This window comes from Gekko japonicus, unplaced genomic scaffold (assembly GCF_001447785.1).
Source record: "Gekko japonicus isolate JY-2015 unplaced genomic scaffold, Gekko_japonicus_V1.1 scaffold982, whole genome shotgun sequence".
NCBI classification, from domain to species: domain Eukaryota; kingdom Metazoa; phylum Chordata; class Lepidosauria; order Squamata; family Gekkonidae; genus Gekko; species Gekko japonicus.
This window is the reverse complement of record NW_015170919.1, coordinates 405,718-421,793: the sequence shown is the minus strand read 5'-3', so window position 1 is coordinate 421,793 and position 16,076 is coordinate 405,718. Positions and strand designations below refer to the sequence as shown.

The following is a 16,076-nucleotide window of genomic DNA, read 5'->3' as shown; positions in this document are numbered from 1 at the left end:
TTTAAATTCCGTTAATCTGTCGAGCATTGCAACTGTATATGCTAAGTGAATTAGAAACGATGCATTTTATGTTTTTCAAACAGCAGATTTAGTTCAGGTTCAACAGGACAGTAAGCGTTGCGTGAGAGCCAGCTTGGTGTCGTGGTGAAGAGTGGCGGGCTCTTATCTGGATAACCAGCTTGGATTCCCCACTCCTCCTCCATATGCGGCCAGCTGGGAGACCTTGGGCCAGTCACAAGGTGCCTGTTGCGGGGAGAGGAAGGGAAGGGAGATTGCAGGCCACTTCGAGACTCCTTAAGGCCGAGAAAAGTGGGGTATAGAAACCTACTCTTCTATTTTGTTCCTCCCTCCAAGTAGCAGTTAAAACACCCCCATCAAAGCTCGGTTTGAGTCTGGTAGCATATTAAAGACCAACAAGGGTTTTTTTTTTAATGTGTATATGCTTTCGAGAGTCAAAGCTCCCTTTGTCAATATCTGATGAAAGGAGTTTTAACTCTCTGAAGCTCCTACAGTGAAAATCTTCTTGGTGTCTCAGGTGCTGCTGGGCTGGACTCTAGCGGCCATTCTCTCCAGGGGAAAGTCAACCACAAACGGATGTACAGCGTATGCAAGCATGCAAACCACCGGAAAAAATTATCACCATACACATAAATTATTAGGCAACAAATGGTGTCCTTAAAATGAAATTACTGTTTTATTTTACAGTCCTTCGTCACAGGAGTTATTGATCACTCCCTTTTTGTCTCTAAACACAGTCACAAATAAAGCGGCCACGGATCGCCTAGGTCAGGGGTGTCAAACTCATTTGTTCTGAGGGCCAGATCTGACATAAATGAGACCTTGTCGGGCCAGGCCATGGGTGTCATAAAGTGTAATGCCAGGTAGCGGAGATATAAACTTTATAAAGGGCACCAACACAAAGTTGTTGTTTTTTACTTTAAAAAAAAACATGCTTAAAACAGCACTCTTGCAATATTTTGTTTATTTAACAGTATCTGATAACGGACACCTCTTGCTCTGAATTGCTGCATCAGTATGTTGCAATCCTGAGTATGCTGTTCAAGTGTGTATCTGTAAGCTGCAAACCTACTTTTGATTTATCAACATTCACCACAGAAATCTCATGCTCAGAGTTCTGAGTCTAGGACCCAGGGAAAAACATGAAATGGCTGAGCAAGCAAGAGAATCAGGCGAAGCAAGCTATGATGCAGCAGCAGAACTGGAAGCAAGAGATGGCCAGTTCCACTGCGGGCCTGATGGAACCCCTCCGGGGGCCTGATCCGGACCCTAACCCTGGCCTACGTTACCGTCCATTTCTTCTGACTACTTCAGGCCGCTGTCTCAGTGGTGGAACCCCAAAAGCCGTAGAAGTTAACTCTGACTTTGCAGTCTGGTCTTGCTTCAGTTCGGCTCTCCTGGGTGTTTTGCTTTCTCTCCAGGGGAGCAGATCTCTGTTACCTGGAGATCGGTTGTAATTCCTGGAGATCTCCAGGTCCCCACCTGGAGGCTGGCAATGCCCACCAGCAGGGCACCCTTTGGGGTCATCTCTCTGCCAGCCCGGAAGTCAGCTTCTGAGCTACAGCAGACCAGGTGTTCTAAAGGGGACGCTTTTGTCGTTTCTTTTAGAGGAGACAGACACGCACGCTCATCTCCCAGAGCTTTTTTGCTCAAAATACCGACCTTGGCCGAGCCACATAATGGACAACATACTGGCTTAAAAGGCTGCATTTCATTTTAAAGAAAGGAATAACGAGGAGCATTAATTTTGTGGCGTTTCAGTCGCTAATATGCTTCCTTCTGTTAGCCTTTATGTACGGCATTTCAATTTTAAAAAAAACTAGCTTTCATCTTGGAAGAGGGAAATGGCGCTTTAGGTCCAAGGAAGCTCAGGTGCTTTTATCTCTCTCTCACTCTAACTTTCTCTCTCTCTCTCTGAATAGATTTATGCCAAGAGTGGAGATAGTGCAAAAACACAACACCGCGGCCCGGAGGCTCTACATCCGAGGCCATAATGGAAAGATCTATCCCTACCTGGTCATGAATGATGCTTGCCTGACGGAGGCGCGCCGAGAAGAGCGGGTGCTCCAGCTCCTCCGCCTCCTGAACCCCTGCTTAGAGAAGCGGAAGGAGACCACCAAGAGGCATCTTTTCTTCACAGGTAGGGAGCGGTCACCACAGGGAAACAAGAAAAAGGACAGCGTGCCGTCAGCTCACAGCCGACTCTTGGAGACCCCGTGAAGTTCTGCCAAGTGGGGTTTTCAAGGCCAGAGAGGAGCAGAGGTGGTTTTGCGATTGCCTGCCCTCTGCATAGCAACCCTGGACTTCCTTGGTGGGCTCCCATTCAAGTACTCACCATAACCAACCCATCTTAATGTCTCTCACAAGCTCCGGCTATTCAGGCTGCCAAAAGTACCATGGAGTCACAACTGACTCGTAGTTAACTTCATGGAGTTCTACCTCATGGCATTCTCAAGGTGAGAGACACTGGACTTCCTTGGTGGGCTCCAAATGTACTGACCTCTGATGAAGAAGAAGAGATTGGATTTATACCCCGCCCTTCACTACCCAAAAGAGTCTCAGAGCAGCTTACAAACTCCTTTCCCTTCCCCTCCCCACAACAGACACCCTGTGAGGTGGGTGGGGCTGAGAGAGCTCTTGACAGAAACGGCTCTTTTTCAAGAACAGCTCTGACAGAACTACGGCTTGCCCAAGGTCATCCAGCAGCTGTGAGTGGGGGAGTGGGGAATCAAACCCAGTTCTCCCAGATTAGAGTCCGCGCACTTAACCACTACACCAAACTGGACTAGTCTTGGCTATCAGGGGTTCTGTGGCAAATAAGAAGCTCTGAAGAATTCCGTTCCTTCACGTGACCTGAAGGACTGGGAGGTGCCGTGGCTTAGTGGTAGAGCATCTGCTTGGCATGCAGAAGGTCCCCAGTTCAACCCCCAGCATCTCCAGTTAAAAAGGACCAGGCAGGAGGTGATGGGAAAGACCTCCGCCTGAGACCCTGGAGAGCCACTGCCAGTCTGAGTGGACAATACTGATCTTGAGAGAGAGCCACTTTGGTGTAGTGATTAAGTGTGCGGACTCTAATCTGGGAGAACCAGGTTTGATTCCCCATTCCTCCACTTGCACCTGCTGGATGACCTTGGGTCAGTCACAAGTTCTCTCAGAGCTGTTATCTCATGAGCAGTCCTTGAAAGAGCTCTCTCAGCCCCACCTACCTCACAGGGTGTCTTGTGAGGAGGGGAAGGGAGAGGAGTTTGTAAGCTGCTCTAAGACTCCTTTGGGGAGTGAAGGGTGGGGTATAAATCCAGTCTCTTCTTCTTCTTCTTCTTCTTCTAATGCTAACAGGGCAGTCCTGCAGAGAGTTACATCCCCCAAGACCATTGAAGTCAATGGGTTCAGACCCCAACAGACATGCACCTGGGATCCTCCTTGTAATGACTCATGTTGATTCAATAACTTATGAGATTACTTTGATGCCTTTGGGAACCAGTTTGGTGTAGTGGTTGAGTGCGCAGACTCTAATCTGGGAGAACCGGGTTTGATTCCCCACTCCCCCACTTCCAGCTGCTGGATGACCTTGGGCAAGCCATAGTTCTGTCAGAGCTGTTCTTGGAAAAGAGCCGTTTCTGTCAGAGCTCTCTCAGTCCCACCCACCTCACAGGGTGTCTGTTGTGGGGAGGGGAAGGGAAAGGAGACTGTAAGCCGCTCTAAGACTCTTTTGGGTAGTGAAGGGCAGGGTATAAATCCAATCTCTTCTTCTTCTCTTCTTTGATGGACCAAGGATCTGATTCAATACAAGGCCAGCTTCACATGTGTTCATTGTTACTGTGGACAGGGTGCCTTTGCATAGCATTTCTCCCATCCCCCACCCCTTCCGGAAGGGGCCCCCACAATGGTACATTTGTGCTGGGCCGATTTCTGCAATGGGCCGCTTCACCTCGTGTAGAGTTGAAATAACTCCCTGCATCATGAGCGCAGTAGCGCTCATAGAAGGGAACTTCCCTTTTCTACATTCACGTATACTCCCTCTCTCCCACTTGCCGCGCTTCCTGAAATCCTGTCTTGGTTGGTGGACCACCAAGAATAGCTGTGGGAGAGAAGGCAGTTTGCAGTGAAAATGAGGGATCGTGGGAAACTGCTCCAGTCCACAAGATGGAAATGTAGGAAGGCTCCAAGTAATTATTACTGGGTCCCCGTCTGGCAATTCTCGCAAGCTTGTTCACCTCCTTTGCTGTGTGGCAGAGATCCCCAATGTGGAGCCTCTGGGCACCATGGTTCCCGCCACTGGCATCCAGCAGGGCTTCTGATCGGCTGTACAGATTTTAAAGGCATACTGGTAAGCAGAGCTTCAGCGTGAAATGCTGAAGAGTCACTCTTAAGAGTCATGCATAACCTGGCTCCCTGACATTTTGTGGCTGGCTCCGCCTCTCGTGGCAGCCATTTTGTGGTTGGCACCACCTCCGGCTGCAGCCATTTTGCGGTTGCAACCACCACCCTGCGTCAGAATTCCAAAGGTGCCCACAGCCCTCAAAGCCTCTGGTGTATAGGGTGCAGGTGAAAGACTGGTGATTCTAGACCACAGATTTCCTGCCTTCCCCATCCACCCCGCAGTACATGTTAAAATTTGCCTTTGTTTCTGCACGGGCGGGTGACATTTTAGTGGCATGTTTCCCTAAGCGTCTTCATCCATTTTGTGACATTTAGCGAGGAGTTAGGCGAAAGGTTTTGGGTGCTCCATTGACCAGCAGGGAGAGAGCTTTTAAAAAATACATAAAAATTGATTTTTTACAAGCTTCTGCCCTTCCTTTTGGAGAAAGTTTAGTAGCTTTTTTTGGCTGCCTGACGCATGCACGGAACAAAGGCACAGTGTTGAATGCAGCCTTCTCTCTTCCTGTTATAACTCTGACCCCAGAAGGGTGGTTACTTGGATACCGAATTCTTTCTCCTCCTATCTTATTACTTGGTAAACAATTTGCAGCGATAAAAAAATTAGTGGATAATATTTTGGTGTTTTTTACTTATGGTAAGAATTTGTTTTTAACTGTTGTGTGTATCTGTTCCTGGCTTTTATGCTCATGCTTTAAATCTTGCTTATGTTAAGTTGTGTGGTCTAGCAGGTGAAGTGCAAGCTGGAAGTGGCCCGGCGAGGTCTGGGTTCAGATCACTGTCTCCTATGTAGAGCTACTGGAGAGCCCTTGGGCCAGTCACAAGGTCTCACCGGTACTGATCTCACAGGCATATGCCGTCCCGAGTCATGGTACAAAGGGAGGGGCCGTGGCTCAGCAATAGAGCATCTGCTTGGCATGCCGGTCCCAGATTCAATCCCCGGCATCTCCAGTTAAAAGGACCAGGCAGAAGGTGATGGGAAAGACCTCAGCCTGAGACCCTGGAGAGCTGTAAGGAGGGGCTGTGGCTCAGTGGAAAAGCCTCTGGTTGGCATGCAGAAGGTCCCAGGTTCAATCCCTGGCATCTCCATTTAAAAGGACCATGCAGAAGGTGATGGGAAAGACCTCAGCCTGAGACCCTGGAGAGCTGTAAGGAGGGGCTGTGGCTCAGTGGAAAAGCCTCTGGTTGGCATGCAGAAGGTCCCAGGTTCAATCCCTGGCATCTCCATTTAAAAGGACCATGCAGAAGGTGATGGGAAAGACCTCAGCCTGAGACCCTGGAGAGCTGTAAGGAGGGGCTGTGGCTCAGTGGAAAAGCCTCTGGTTGGCATGCAGAAGGTCCCAGGTTCAATCCCTGGCATCTTCAGTTAAAAAGGACCAGGCAGGAGGTGATGGGAAAGACCTCCACCTGAGACCTTGGAGAGCTGTAAAGAGGGGCTGTGGCTCAGTGGTAGAGCCTCTGCTTGGCATGCAGGAGGTCCCAGGTTCAATCCCCATCATCTCCAGTTAAAAGGGCCAGGCAGGAGGTGATGGGAAAGACCTCCACTTGAGACCCTGGACAGCTGTAAAGGCTGCCCCCCCCCCAAGTACCAAGAGCATCACTGCCCCAGACATAAGAAACTAAGAGAAGCCCTGTTGGATCAGGCCAGTGGCCCATCCAGTCCAACATTCTGTGTCACACAGTGGCCTAAACCCAGGTGCCGTCAGGAGGTCCAGCAGTGGGGCCAGAACTCCAGAAGCCCTCCCGTGGCTGCCCCCCCCCCAAGTACCAAGAATATAGAGCATCACTGCCTCACACATAAGAAACTAAGAGAAGCCATGTTGGATCAGCCCAATGGCACATTCACTCCAACACTCTGTGTCACACAGCGTCCAAAACCCAGGTGCCATCAGGAGGTCCAGCAGTGGGGTCAGAACTCCAGAAGCCCTCCCGTGGCTGCCTCTCAAGTGCTAAGAATACAGAGTATCACTGCCCCAGACATAAGAAAATAAGAGAAGCCATATTGGATCAGGCCAATGGCCCATCCAGTCCAACACTCTGTGTCACACAGCGGCCAAAACCCAGGGGCCATCAGGAGGTCCACCAGCGGGGCCAGAACTCTAGAAGGCCTCCCACTGTGCCCCCCAAGCACCAAGAACACAAAGCATCACTTGCCCCAGACAGAGAGTTCCATCTATACCTTGTAGCTAATAGCCACTGATGGACTTCTGCGCAATACGTTGATCCAATCTTTTCTTGAAGCTGTCTATGCTTGTAGCCGCCACCACTTCCTGCGGCATTGAATCCCATGTATTAATTTGGGTGTATTAGTTTGGGTGAAGATGGACTTCCTTTTATCTGTTCTCAGCCTACTGCTCATAAATTTCATGGAGTGCCCACGGGTTCTTGCACTGTGAGAAAGGGAGAAAAAGTACTTCTTTCTCTGCCTTCTCTACCCCATGCAAAATTTTGTAAACCTCTGCCATTTCACCACTTAGTTGTGGTTTCTCCAAGCTGAACAGCCCCAACCTCTAACCTTTCTTCATGGGGAAGGTGTTCTGTCCTGTTAATCATTTTAGTTGCCCTTTTCTGCACCTTTTCCAGTGCCATAATATCTTTTTTAAGGTGCAGTGACCAGAACTGTACACAGTATTCCAAATGCGGCCACACCGTAGATTTTTACCAGGGTATTACGATACTGGCTGATTTGTTTTCAATCCCCTTCCTAATAATCCCCAGCATAGCATTTGCCTTTTGTTTATTGCCGTCGCACACTGAGTCGACATTTTCCGTGCGTCATCCATCATGACTCCAAGCTTTCTCTCCTGGTCGCCAGCATTAAACACAAAATAGCCACTGGCAATCTGGCGCCCGTCTTTGCATTCTGGCGCCAAACGTTTCTGCATTTGCGCTTGGTGTGGAAAAGTTAAATTTAAACCACCATCCGAAACCATCTCTCAATCTCCCTCTCCCTCCTTTTGGGTTTATTATGCCATTTGCACAAGCGTTGGAGGTCCCCCCTCCCCCCCCCCGGTCCCCTAGGGTTGAATCCAGGCAAAACAGAAGCAGACGCTCATTGTTCCCATAGTTCTGTGTGTGACAGAAAAATTAATGGAAACGTTTTCGAAATGATTGGATAAAAACCATGGTAACAAAAGCCAGTCGGATGTTTCTCGAGTTTCCCGTGCAAGCGAGTTTTCCTTTATTTGTGACACCTGGTAATTCGGTTTGGCAGAGGGGAGGAGGAAGGCCTGCTGGAGAAATCATTGACTAAAAGAAAAACAATCCCTTCCAGATCTTTGACGTGGTCTCTGTGCTTCACACCCATGGGATTCAGTGCGCATGCGCTGGATCGATCGGCATTGTAGCAAGCTCTTAACGGATTTTCGCGCCCAAACCTCGGGCATGCGCAGGAACCCCACCACCATAACCCCAAGAGTTATTCTTGGTTACAGTTAGTGTGAGACAAACGGTGAATTTTGAGGAGGAGGAGGAGGAGGAAGAGAAAGGAAGAGAACAGGGTGCGGTTGGGTACATGTAGGTGAGGGGGTGGGATTTCAGGAATAGCAAGAGAGAGCAGACCGGCCCGATCTTGGCAGCTCGGAAGGTAAGGAGGTTTGGCCCTGGTTAGTACTTGGATGGGAGCCCACCATGAAAGTCCAGGGTCGCTAGGCAGAGGCAGGCAATGGCCCACCACCTCTGAATATCTCTGCCTTGTCCTGGATGGCCCAGGCTAACCAAATCTCATCAGATATTCAACAGGGTCAGCCCTGGTTAGTACTTGGATGGGAGACCACCAAGGAAGTCCAGGGTAGATATGCAGAGGCAGGCAATGGCCAACCACTTCCGTTCATCTCTTGTCCTGACCTGGATGGCCCAGGCTAGCCTGATCTTCTCAGATATCAGAAGCTAAACAGGGTCAACCCTAGTTAATACTTGGATGGGAGACCACGAAGGAAGCCAAGGGTTGCTATGCAGAGACAGGCAATCGCCAACCACCTCTGAACATCTCTTGCCTGGAAAACCCTACGGGGACACCATGAATGGGCTGTCAGATACATGTAGGTGTGGGCGGGTAGAAGTTCAGGAATAGCAAGAGAGAGCAGGCCAACCCGTTCTCAGCAGATCTCGGAAGGTAAGCAGGGTTGGCTCTGGTTAGTGCTTGGATGGGAGGCCACCAAGGAAGTCCAGGGTTGCTATGTAGAGGCAGGCAATGGCCAACCACCTCTGAACGTCTTTTGCCTCGAAAACCCTGTAGGGTCGCCATACGTCAGCTGCAACAGAAGTTCCTCCACCACCAGGAGAGAGCAGTCCGCAGGCTGAGGGAGCAAGGGAGGCAGTTGGGCAGCTCAAGCTGATAACATTGAGCGGCCTAATGGGAATCTCAGAGAGGCCGAGGCCGTGGAGAACAGGGAGCAAGGGAGGCAGTTGGGCAGCTCAGGCTGATAACATTGAGCATCTCAGGGAGGCCGAGGCCGTGGAGAAGGTCAGACGGTAGATCTCTGCAGCAGTCCCAGGACAGAAGGCAAATGTGTTGGGTTCTTTCCCATGCTCAGGATATTTCCTTTAAATTAATGGAGTTCTCCCCACTTCTCTCCCCCTCCCCCGGATCCTGTCCCTCATCCTCTCTTTCCCCACCCCGTCTCTAGTCCCCCGGGTTGTGGCCGTCTCTCCGCAGATGCGCCTGGTTGAAGACAATCCCTCCTCGCTCTCCCTGGTGGAGATCTACAAGCAGCGCTGCACCAAGAAGGGGATCGAGCACGACAGCCCCATCTCCCGTTACTACGACAGGCTGGCGACCGTCCAGGCGCGGGGGACCCAGGCCAGCCATCAGGTATCGAGAACTCTGGCTAATGTGTCCAAACACTCTTTTTCTCCGGGCCTGCTGAAGTGTCCTTCTGTCTCCTCTGGCCTCGCGTTCGATGCGTCTGTCTCATACTCCCTCCTCCCCACCAACCTTTTCTTCTCCTTCTTCTTCTCCTTCTCCTCCTCCTCCTTCTTCTTCCTCCTCCTCCTCCTTCTCCCCCTCCTCCTTCTCCTCCTCCTCCTTCTTTTTCTCCTTCTCTTCTTCTTTTCTTCTTCTCCTCCTCCTCCTCCTTCCTCCTCCTCCTCCTCAGCAAAATAATATTTCAAAGCAGAAAGTGCCAGAGGACTCAGAGAGCACCTGCACCACACTAATATTGCGGTGAGCCTCTGGAAAAAAGACAAACCCTCCGAAGAACCTCATTACCTCTCCACCTTGCATGATTAATGGGGTATAATTACGACCAGATAAAAAGACAAGGTGTATGACACAGCAGCTTTTATTAGATGGCGTTCTGGGGGGGGGGTTCTCGGTGGCCCCCCTCCGACGCAGTCCCTGCACTTGGGATTCTGAACAGGCTTGGAGTTTTCACGTGGGAGATGGTGGTCGACCCTGTTCCTCTCTAGAGGAGGGGGCCTTTGGTATGTGTGAGTGCCCTCTTGCGCCGTTACCTTCTGCCCACTGTGGGCTAGATCAGGGGTGGCCAAACTTGCTTAACATAAGAGCCACGTAGAATAAATGTCAGATGTTTGAGAGCCACAAGACATGAACAGATATTACCACACACGTTTTTACTGGGAAATATGCAAATTTGCTTTTTATTAAAATTAAACGAGACTGCCAAAAATTAAAACAAAAGGGGGTAAAGAACAGATATAGATAATGATATTTAACTTTAGATGGGGGGGGGAGGGGAGAGAGAGAGAAAGGGGGAAAGAAAGAGAGAGGAAAGAAAGAAGGGAGGGAGGGAGGAAGGAAGGAAGATGGGGGGAGGGAGAGGTGGAAAGAAAGCAAGGGGGAGGGCATGCCTCACTTTCACTTCCCTAGCTTGACCTGCTGGGAGCCACACAATATGTGAAAGAGCCGCATGTGGCTCCTGAGCCTCAGTTTGGCCACCCCTGTATCAGATCCTGTGGAGATGCCCTCCTGGCGGAGTGGCTTTTCTCCAGCAGGAGTGCTTCTGCCAATGTGAGAATAAGGGCCCCTTCTGTCGGAGGAAAGTCCTTCTGCCCGAAAAAAGCACCCTCTGCTAGTGCAGAATCCAACCCTGTGTCGGCAGCAGGTAAGGGGAACATCCTTGCATATTCCTCCCCTCCCCAATTTTAGTTCTTGTCTCTCCTGTTCAGTTGCGCCACCCCACCCCCCTTAATTTTCATTATTTGTTCCGGATTTTAGTTCCCCATCCGCAGCGGTTACTGACTTACTTCATTGGTGCCCCACCTTTCTTTGGCAGGGAGCCGAAGTGGCTGACATCATTCTCCTCTCCTCCTTTTTATCCTCCCAACAACCCTGCGAGTGGTGGTTTGGGGTGAAAGGGAGTGATTGGACCGGGGCCACCCATGGCGGAGTGGGGGATTCGAACCCAGAGTCTCCCAGATCGTAGTCCAACACGGTGACCACTACACTGTGCTGGCTCCCAGAGCTCCTGGTTCTGTTTGTGTTCCTCAAGTGGTCCTTCCACACTGTTGGAAGCAGTGCTATCCAGTGTCTACTGCGGCATAAGCTCTTGAATTGGGCTGGAATCAAAGGGGGAGAGCATCACTTCTCAAGTGGCAGATCCAGGTGTGGCCAAAGGTCTTTAGGTTTGGGATGTGCAGGATTTGACAGGACACATTTTTAAAAAAATAATTAAAGCCCTTAATTCTTCCTCTGCGGAGTTTAGAAAGGGCTTAGGAGGCCTGCTCCTTCCCCCATGTTTTCTGCTATCCAGGAGTCCAGGGGAGGGGGCGTGGCTGAGTGGTAGAGCCTCTGCTTTACCTGCTGAAAGTCCCAGGTTCAGTCTTCGATATCCTCAGTTAGAAGAATCGGGTCATGGGTGATGTGAAAGACCTCCACCTGAGACCTTGGAGAGCCGCTGCCAGTCATAGCAGACCAGGGATCCCCAACTTTCTGGCATCTCCGAAATCTTAAGAGGGTCTTGGTCAGCGGCACTCCGAAATGGCTGCCGCAGGAGGTAGAGCCAGACCCAAAATGGCTGCCTCCAGAGATGGAGCCAAATCCAAAATGGCTGCCTCCAGAGATGGAGCCAAATGCAGTACCTCCCTCCTCACATCCCCTGGGAAGAGAGAAATCCTGAGGGGGGAGCGGAATCATGTAGTGACATGTAGGAAAGCCCAGGTGCTTGCCAATCCTCCTCCTCCTCCTGTGGAAAACCATTTCGTTGGAATGAGCCCTGTGTTCCAGTGGCCCAGCCCTCTTTCTGATCATGTAGTGACACGTAGGAAAGCCCAGGTGCTTGCCAATCCTCCTCCTCATCCTGTGGAAAACCATTTCGTTGGAATGAGCCCTGTGTTCCAGTGGCCCAGCCCACTTTCTGATCAACTCAGTGGGCACTAAGGGAAGTACTGGTGGCCATGGATGCCACGTTGGGGAACCCTGGAGGAGACAATACTTGACCTTCATATACTCAGAAGGCAGCTTCAGGTGATCAGGTGTTCACTTGGGTGGATGGGTCTTCTCTTTAGCTCCTAAGAGACATCAGAAGATCCCTGCTGGAGTACACCAGTGGTCCATCTAGTTCAGGATCCTGTCTCACCCAGTGGCCAACCAGTTCCTCTGAAGGGCCAACAACAGGGCAGAGAGGCCGAGGCCTTCCCCTGATAAGAACATCAGAAGAGCCCTGCTGGATCAGGCCAGTGAGGGTCCATCTAGTCCAGCATCCTGTCTCACACAGTGGCCAAGCAGTTCCTCTGAAGGGCCAACAACAGGGCACAGAGGCCAGGGCCTTCCCCTGATAAGATCATCAGAAGAGCCCTGCTGGATCAGACCAGTGAGGGTCCATCTAGTCCAGCATCCCCTCTCAAACAGTGGCCAACCAGTTCCTCTGAAGGGCCAACAACAGGGCTTAGAGGCCGAGGCCTTCCCCTGATAAGAACACCAGAAGAGCCCTGCTGGATCAGGCCAGTGAGGGTCCATCTAGTCCAGCATCCCATCTCCCACAGGGGCCAAGCAGTTCCTCTGGAAGGCCAGCAACGGGGCATAGAAGCCCTTTTATATGAGAAGCCCTGGGCTAGAAGGCCCGGGGGCAAGCTCAGTCAAGTGGGCCCTGGCAGTGCCACCGGTTCTGCTCAGCGAAGACCCAGGCTCCGGATGAGTGCACAACTGTGGCACTGCCAGGACCTCAGGGGCCACGTGGCTCACTTTCCTCCTGGCTGCCAGTCACCCTCCAGGGCAGAGGCCCAGGAGGCCCTTTCCCGGTAAGTCAGCAGGTTTGTCCGTTTCTGCTTGAAGGCCGGTCCCCTGGAGGAAGAACATAAGGGTTGGGGGAGAGGAGAAATGAGCTCAGAAACATTAGAGTATGCAGGGACCCCTGCTCCTTCCCATTTTCTTTCTCGACGTACTGCCTTTGGATAAAAAGAACGAGGCCAGGTACCAGCTCACTCGTTTCATGGAAAGTGTCATTGTTTGTTACGGCAGCCAAAAGAATACGGGTGAAAGTGAGGTATTTAAACACAGGTGCCCCCAGCATAGTGCCCATGGGCATCTGTTTTCAGAAAGTGGGTGGAGCTTTTGCCCAGCAAGGCTTCTGATTGGCCACTGGAGATTTGATTGGCCTTGCGGATTTTTGAAAACATTGACTTTGGCAGCAGCTGCCACCACAGCACAGGGATCTTCACTTGTGTGACTGAAGGTCAGCTGTGGCAGCCATTTTGTGTTTGGCTCTGCTTCCTACAGCACCCATTTTGTGGCAGCCGTTATATGTCTGTGCCCATCATGGTGTATCAGAATTCTAAAGGCACCTGCATGCTCAAAAAGGTTGGGGACCAGTGTTCCCTCTAAGCTGAGTCAGTGTGAGCTAGCTCACAGTTTTTTAACCTCTAGCTCTGCCTTAGCTCAGGAAGGAGGGCTCCAGAGCAAACTAATTTATGCAATAGCTAAATCACTTGCTCACAACTTTAATGCCAGTAGGTCACAAAGTAGAATTTTTGCTCACAAGACTCCACAACTTAGAGTCTTGTGAGCAAACATCGTTGGGGACCCCAGTTTTAGCATAATAAGCACTTTCAAATCTGGCTCTTTTTAAATAGTGTTTCTGTTTCACGTTGTTTGTGATTGATCATAATGGCCTTCGGCTACGTACAGTAAATGCTTATCTTACCGTACCTTAACGAATAAGGACAGCACTGTCCTAGGTAGAGTACCTCAATTTTGGCCAACAGAGGCCTCGTGTGGATTCGGGATGCTGAAACACGTTTTGAGCCCACCTCACCCCAAAGTGGTATTTAAAAAAGACATAATACACCATTATCACTCTCAGCTACATAATGAAATGTTGGTTTAATAGCTTAAGGAGGTAGAGTCAGATAAGAACATAAGAACATAAAAGAAGCCAATGTTGGATCAGGCCAATGGCACAATCTAGTCCAACACTCTGTGTCACACAGTGGCCAAAAATACCAGGTGCCGTCAGAAGGTGCAGCAGTGGGGCCAGGACACTAGAAGCAACTCCCACTGTTGCCCCCCTCCAGCACCAAGAATACAGAGCATCACCTGCCCCAGACCGAGAGTTCCTATCTATACCTTCTGGCTAATAGCCACTGATGGACTTCTGCTCCATATGCTTATCTAATCCCCTCTTGAAGCCGTCCATGCTTGTAGCCGCCGCCACCTCCTGTGGCAGTGAATTCCATGTGTTAATCATTCTTTGGGTGAAGGACTTCCTTTTAAATGTTCTAACCCGACTGTTCAGCAATTTCATTGAGTGCCCATTGAGATAGGTTATTGTCCTCTCTTTCTCACTTAAACTGGTAGAATTCCAGGTGTTTTGATGTTATTTATACCTGCAGTAAACAGCCTTTCAGTCATTTGCCTATCATAAAGTAAAATTAAGTGACCTGGAACCACTGTTTCTTTTTTCTTCCCCCCTTTTTTGGTTCTTTCTTTTCTTTTCTTTTCGGAGGCTCTTACCTTCAGGTTGTGCACATTTTAGTTCTCTCAGTGTAAATTTAATTTAAGCCGGTGCGGTTATCATTCCTTTCAAGCACCCTGGAGCGGGTTCCAACTTTATTTCTCTTTCTAATTAATTAGGCCAGGCCATGCTGTAGTAATTAAATATGGAGGTAGTTCGCAGATGTTTACATGTGCAGCGCAACTCGGCTGCGGTGTGTGTGGTAACATTAATACACAGATGCTCGAAACTAATCGCAGGACCCCTGCAGCATACTAAGTACCGGGAAAGATCAGACTGTCGCCCGGGGCTCGAAACGTCAGGAATACGGCAGTGGTCCCAGAAAAGTAGGAATAGAGAGTTCAGGGGGTGCCCTGCCGAAAGTTCCGCCTAGATTTCATTGTCGTGTCCGAGGTTGTGCTGTCTTGGTGTGAGGGTGTCACAGTAGATATTTGTGGTTTAATTAAAAGGGATAGAACCAATGCTCCCTCTAAGCTGTGGAGTCTTGTGAGCAAAAGTTCTACTTTGTGAGCTACTGGCATGAAAGTGGTGAGCGAGCGATTTGGCTACTGCATAAATTAGCTTGCTCTGGAGCCATCCCTTCCTGATCTAAGACAAAAAAATGTGTGAGCCAGAGGCTAAAAAAACTGTGAACTAGCTCACACTGACTCAGCTTAGAGGGAACACTGGAAAGAACACAGTTTGAGTCCAGTGGCACCTTTAAGACTAACAAAGCTTAATTCGGGGTATAAGCTTTCATGTGCATCTTCTGTGTTAGGGTTAGGATGCCTGTACACAAAAGCTGGTACCCAGAATTAATCTTTGTTGGTCTTAAAGGTGCCCCTGGACTCAGACTTTGTTCTGTTCCTTCAGACCGACATCCACCTGAATCTAAAACAGACAGAAGCTTTCTGTTGGATGGAGCAGATCTATTCTGTCTTGCTCCGGATTGCAAGACTAGATCTAATGGGTGGAAATTTCAAGGGAGTTGTTACCAGCTAAATATCAGGAGAAACTTCCAAACTGTAAGGGTGGTTGAGCAGTGGAACAGACTGCCTCGGGAGGTGGTGGATGCTCCTTCGCTGGACGTAGCGGAGGCTGGACGACCATCTTTCGGGTATGTTGCAGAGCTATCTTTCGGCTGTGCTCCTGCAGAGTGCAGGGGGTTGGACTAGACGACCTGCAAGGTCCCTTCCAACTCTGACATTCTATGATTCTGCTTCTATAACTCTACCCCTGCCCCCATGAAAGCTTGCCCACCGTTTCTCCTTACGATACTGTTGTTTTGCTTGCCTCTCCCATTTGGCCCATCCAGACTTGGTCAAATATTTATTCCTTTACATTATTTAGAGTCTGCTTTTCTCACTGGGAGTCAGGGAGGATGGGTTCAGAGTGAGTCAATACAATCAACAGGAGGGGACATTCAATAAACAATGAAATCTAAAAAAAAACCCAGAATTGAAACGAAGCATAAGTGTTAACATGACCCGTGAAATGATGCACGATTACAGAGCAGGATCCAACTTACGGCAACCTACGCGCAATAGTAGGGGCTGCGGTGGCTCAGAGGTTAAGATGCTGAGCTGCAGACCAGAAGGTCCGTAGCTCAGCAGTTCAATACCCGAGTGCCACGTGACGGAATGAGCTCCCGTCTCTGGGCCCAGCTCCTGCCAACCTAGCAGTTCGAAAGCACGAAATTGCAAGTAGATAAATAGGTACCGCTTCGGTGGGAAGGTAACAGCATTCCATGCACCTTGGCATTCATTCATTTTTTTTAATTCAAATTTTAAA

At 49.9% G+C, this 16,076-nt stretch overlaps 1 protein-coding gene across 1 annotated transcript in view; it reads left to right on the top strand.

Moving 5' to 3' along the window:
* TRRAP (transformation/transcription domain-associated protein) overlaps nt 1-16,076 on the top strand; it is a 241,741-nt gene that overhangs the window by 213,182 nt on the left and 12,483 nt on the right. The window contains exons 69-70 of the mRNA XM_015418766.1: nt 1,941-2,158; nt 9,024-9,208. Coding sequence (XP_015274252.1) covers nt 1,941-2,158; nt 9,024-9,208 — 403 coding nt within the window. The remainder of the gene's footprint in view (nt 1-1,940; nt 2,159-9,023; nt 9,209-16,076) is intronic.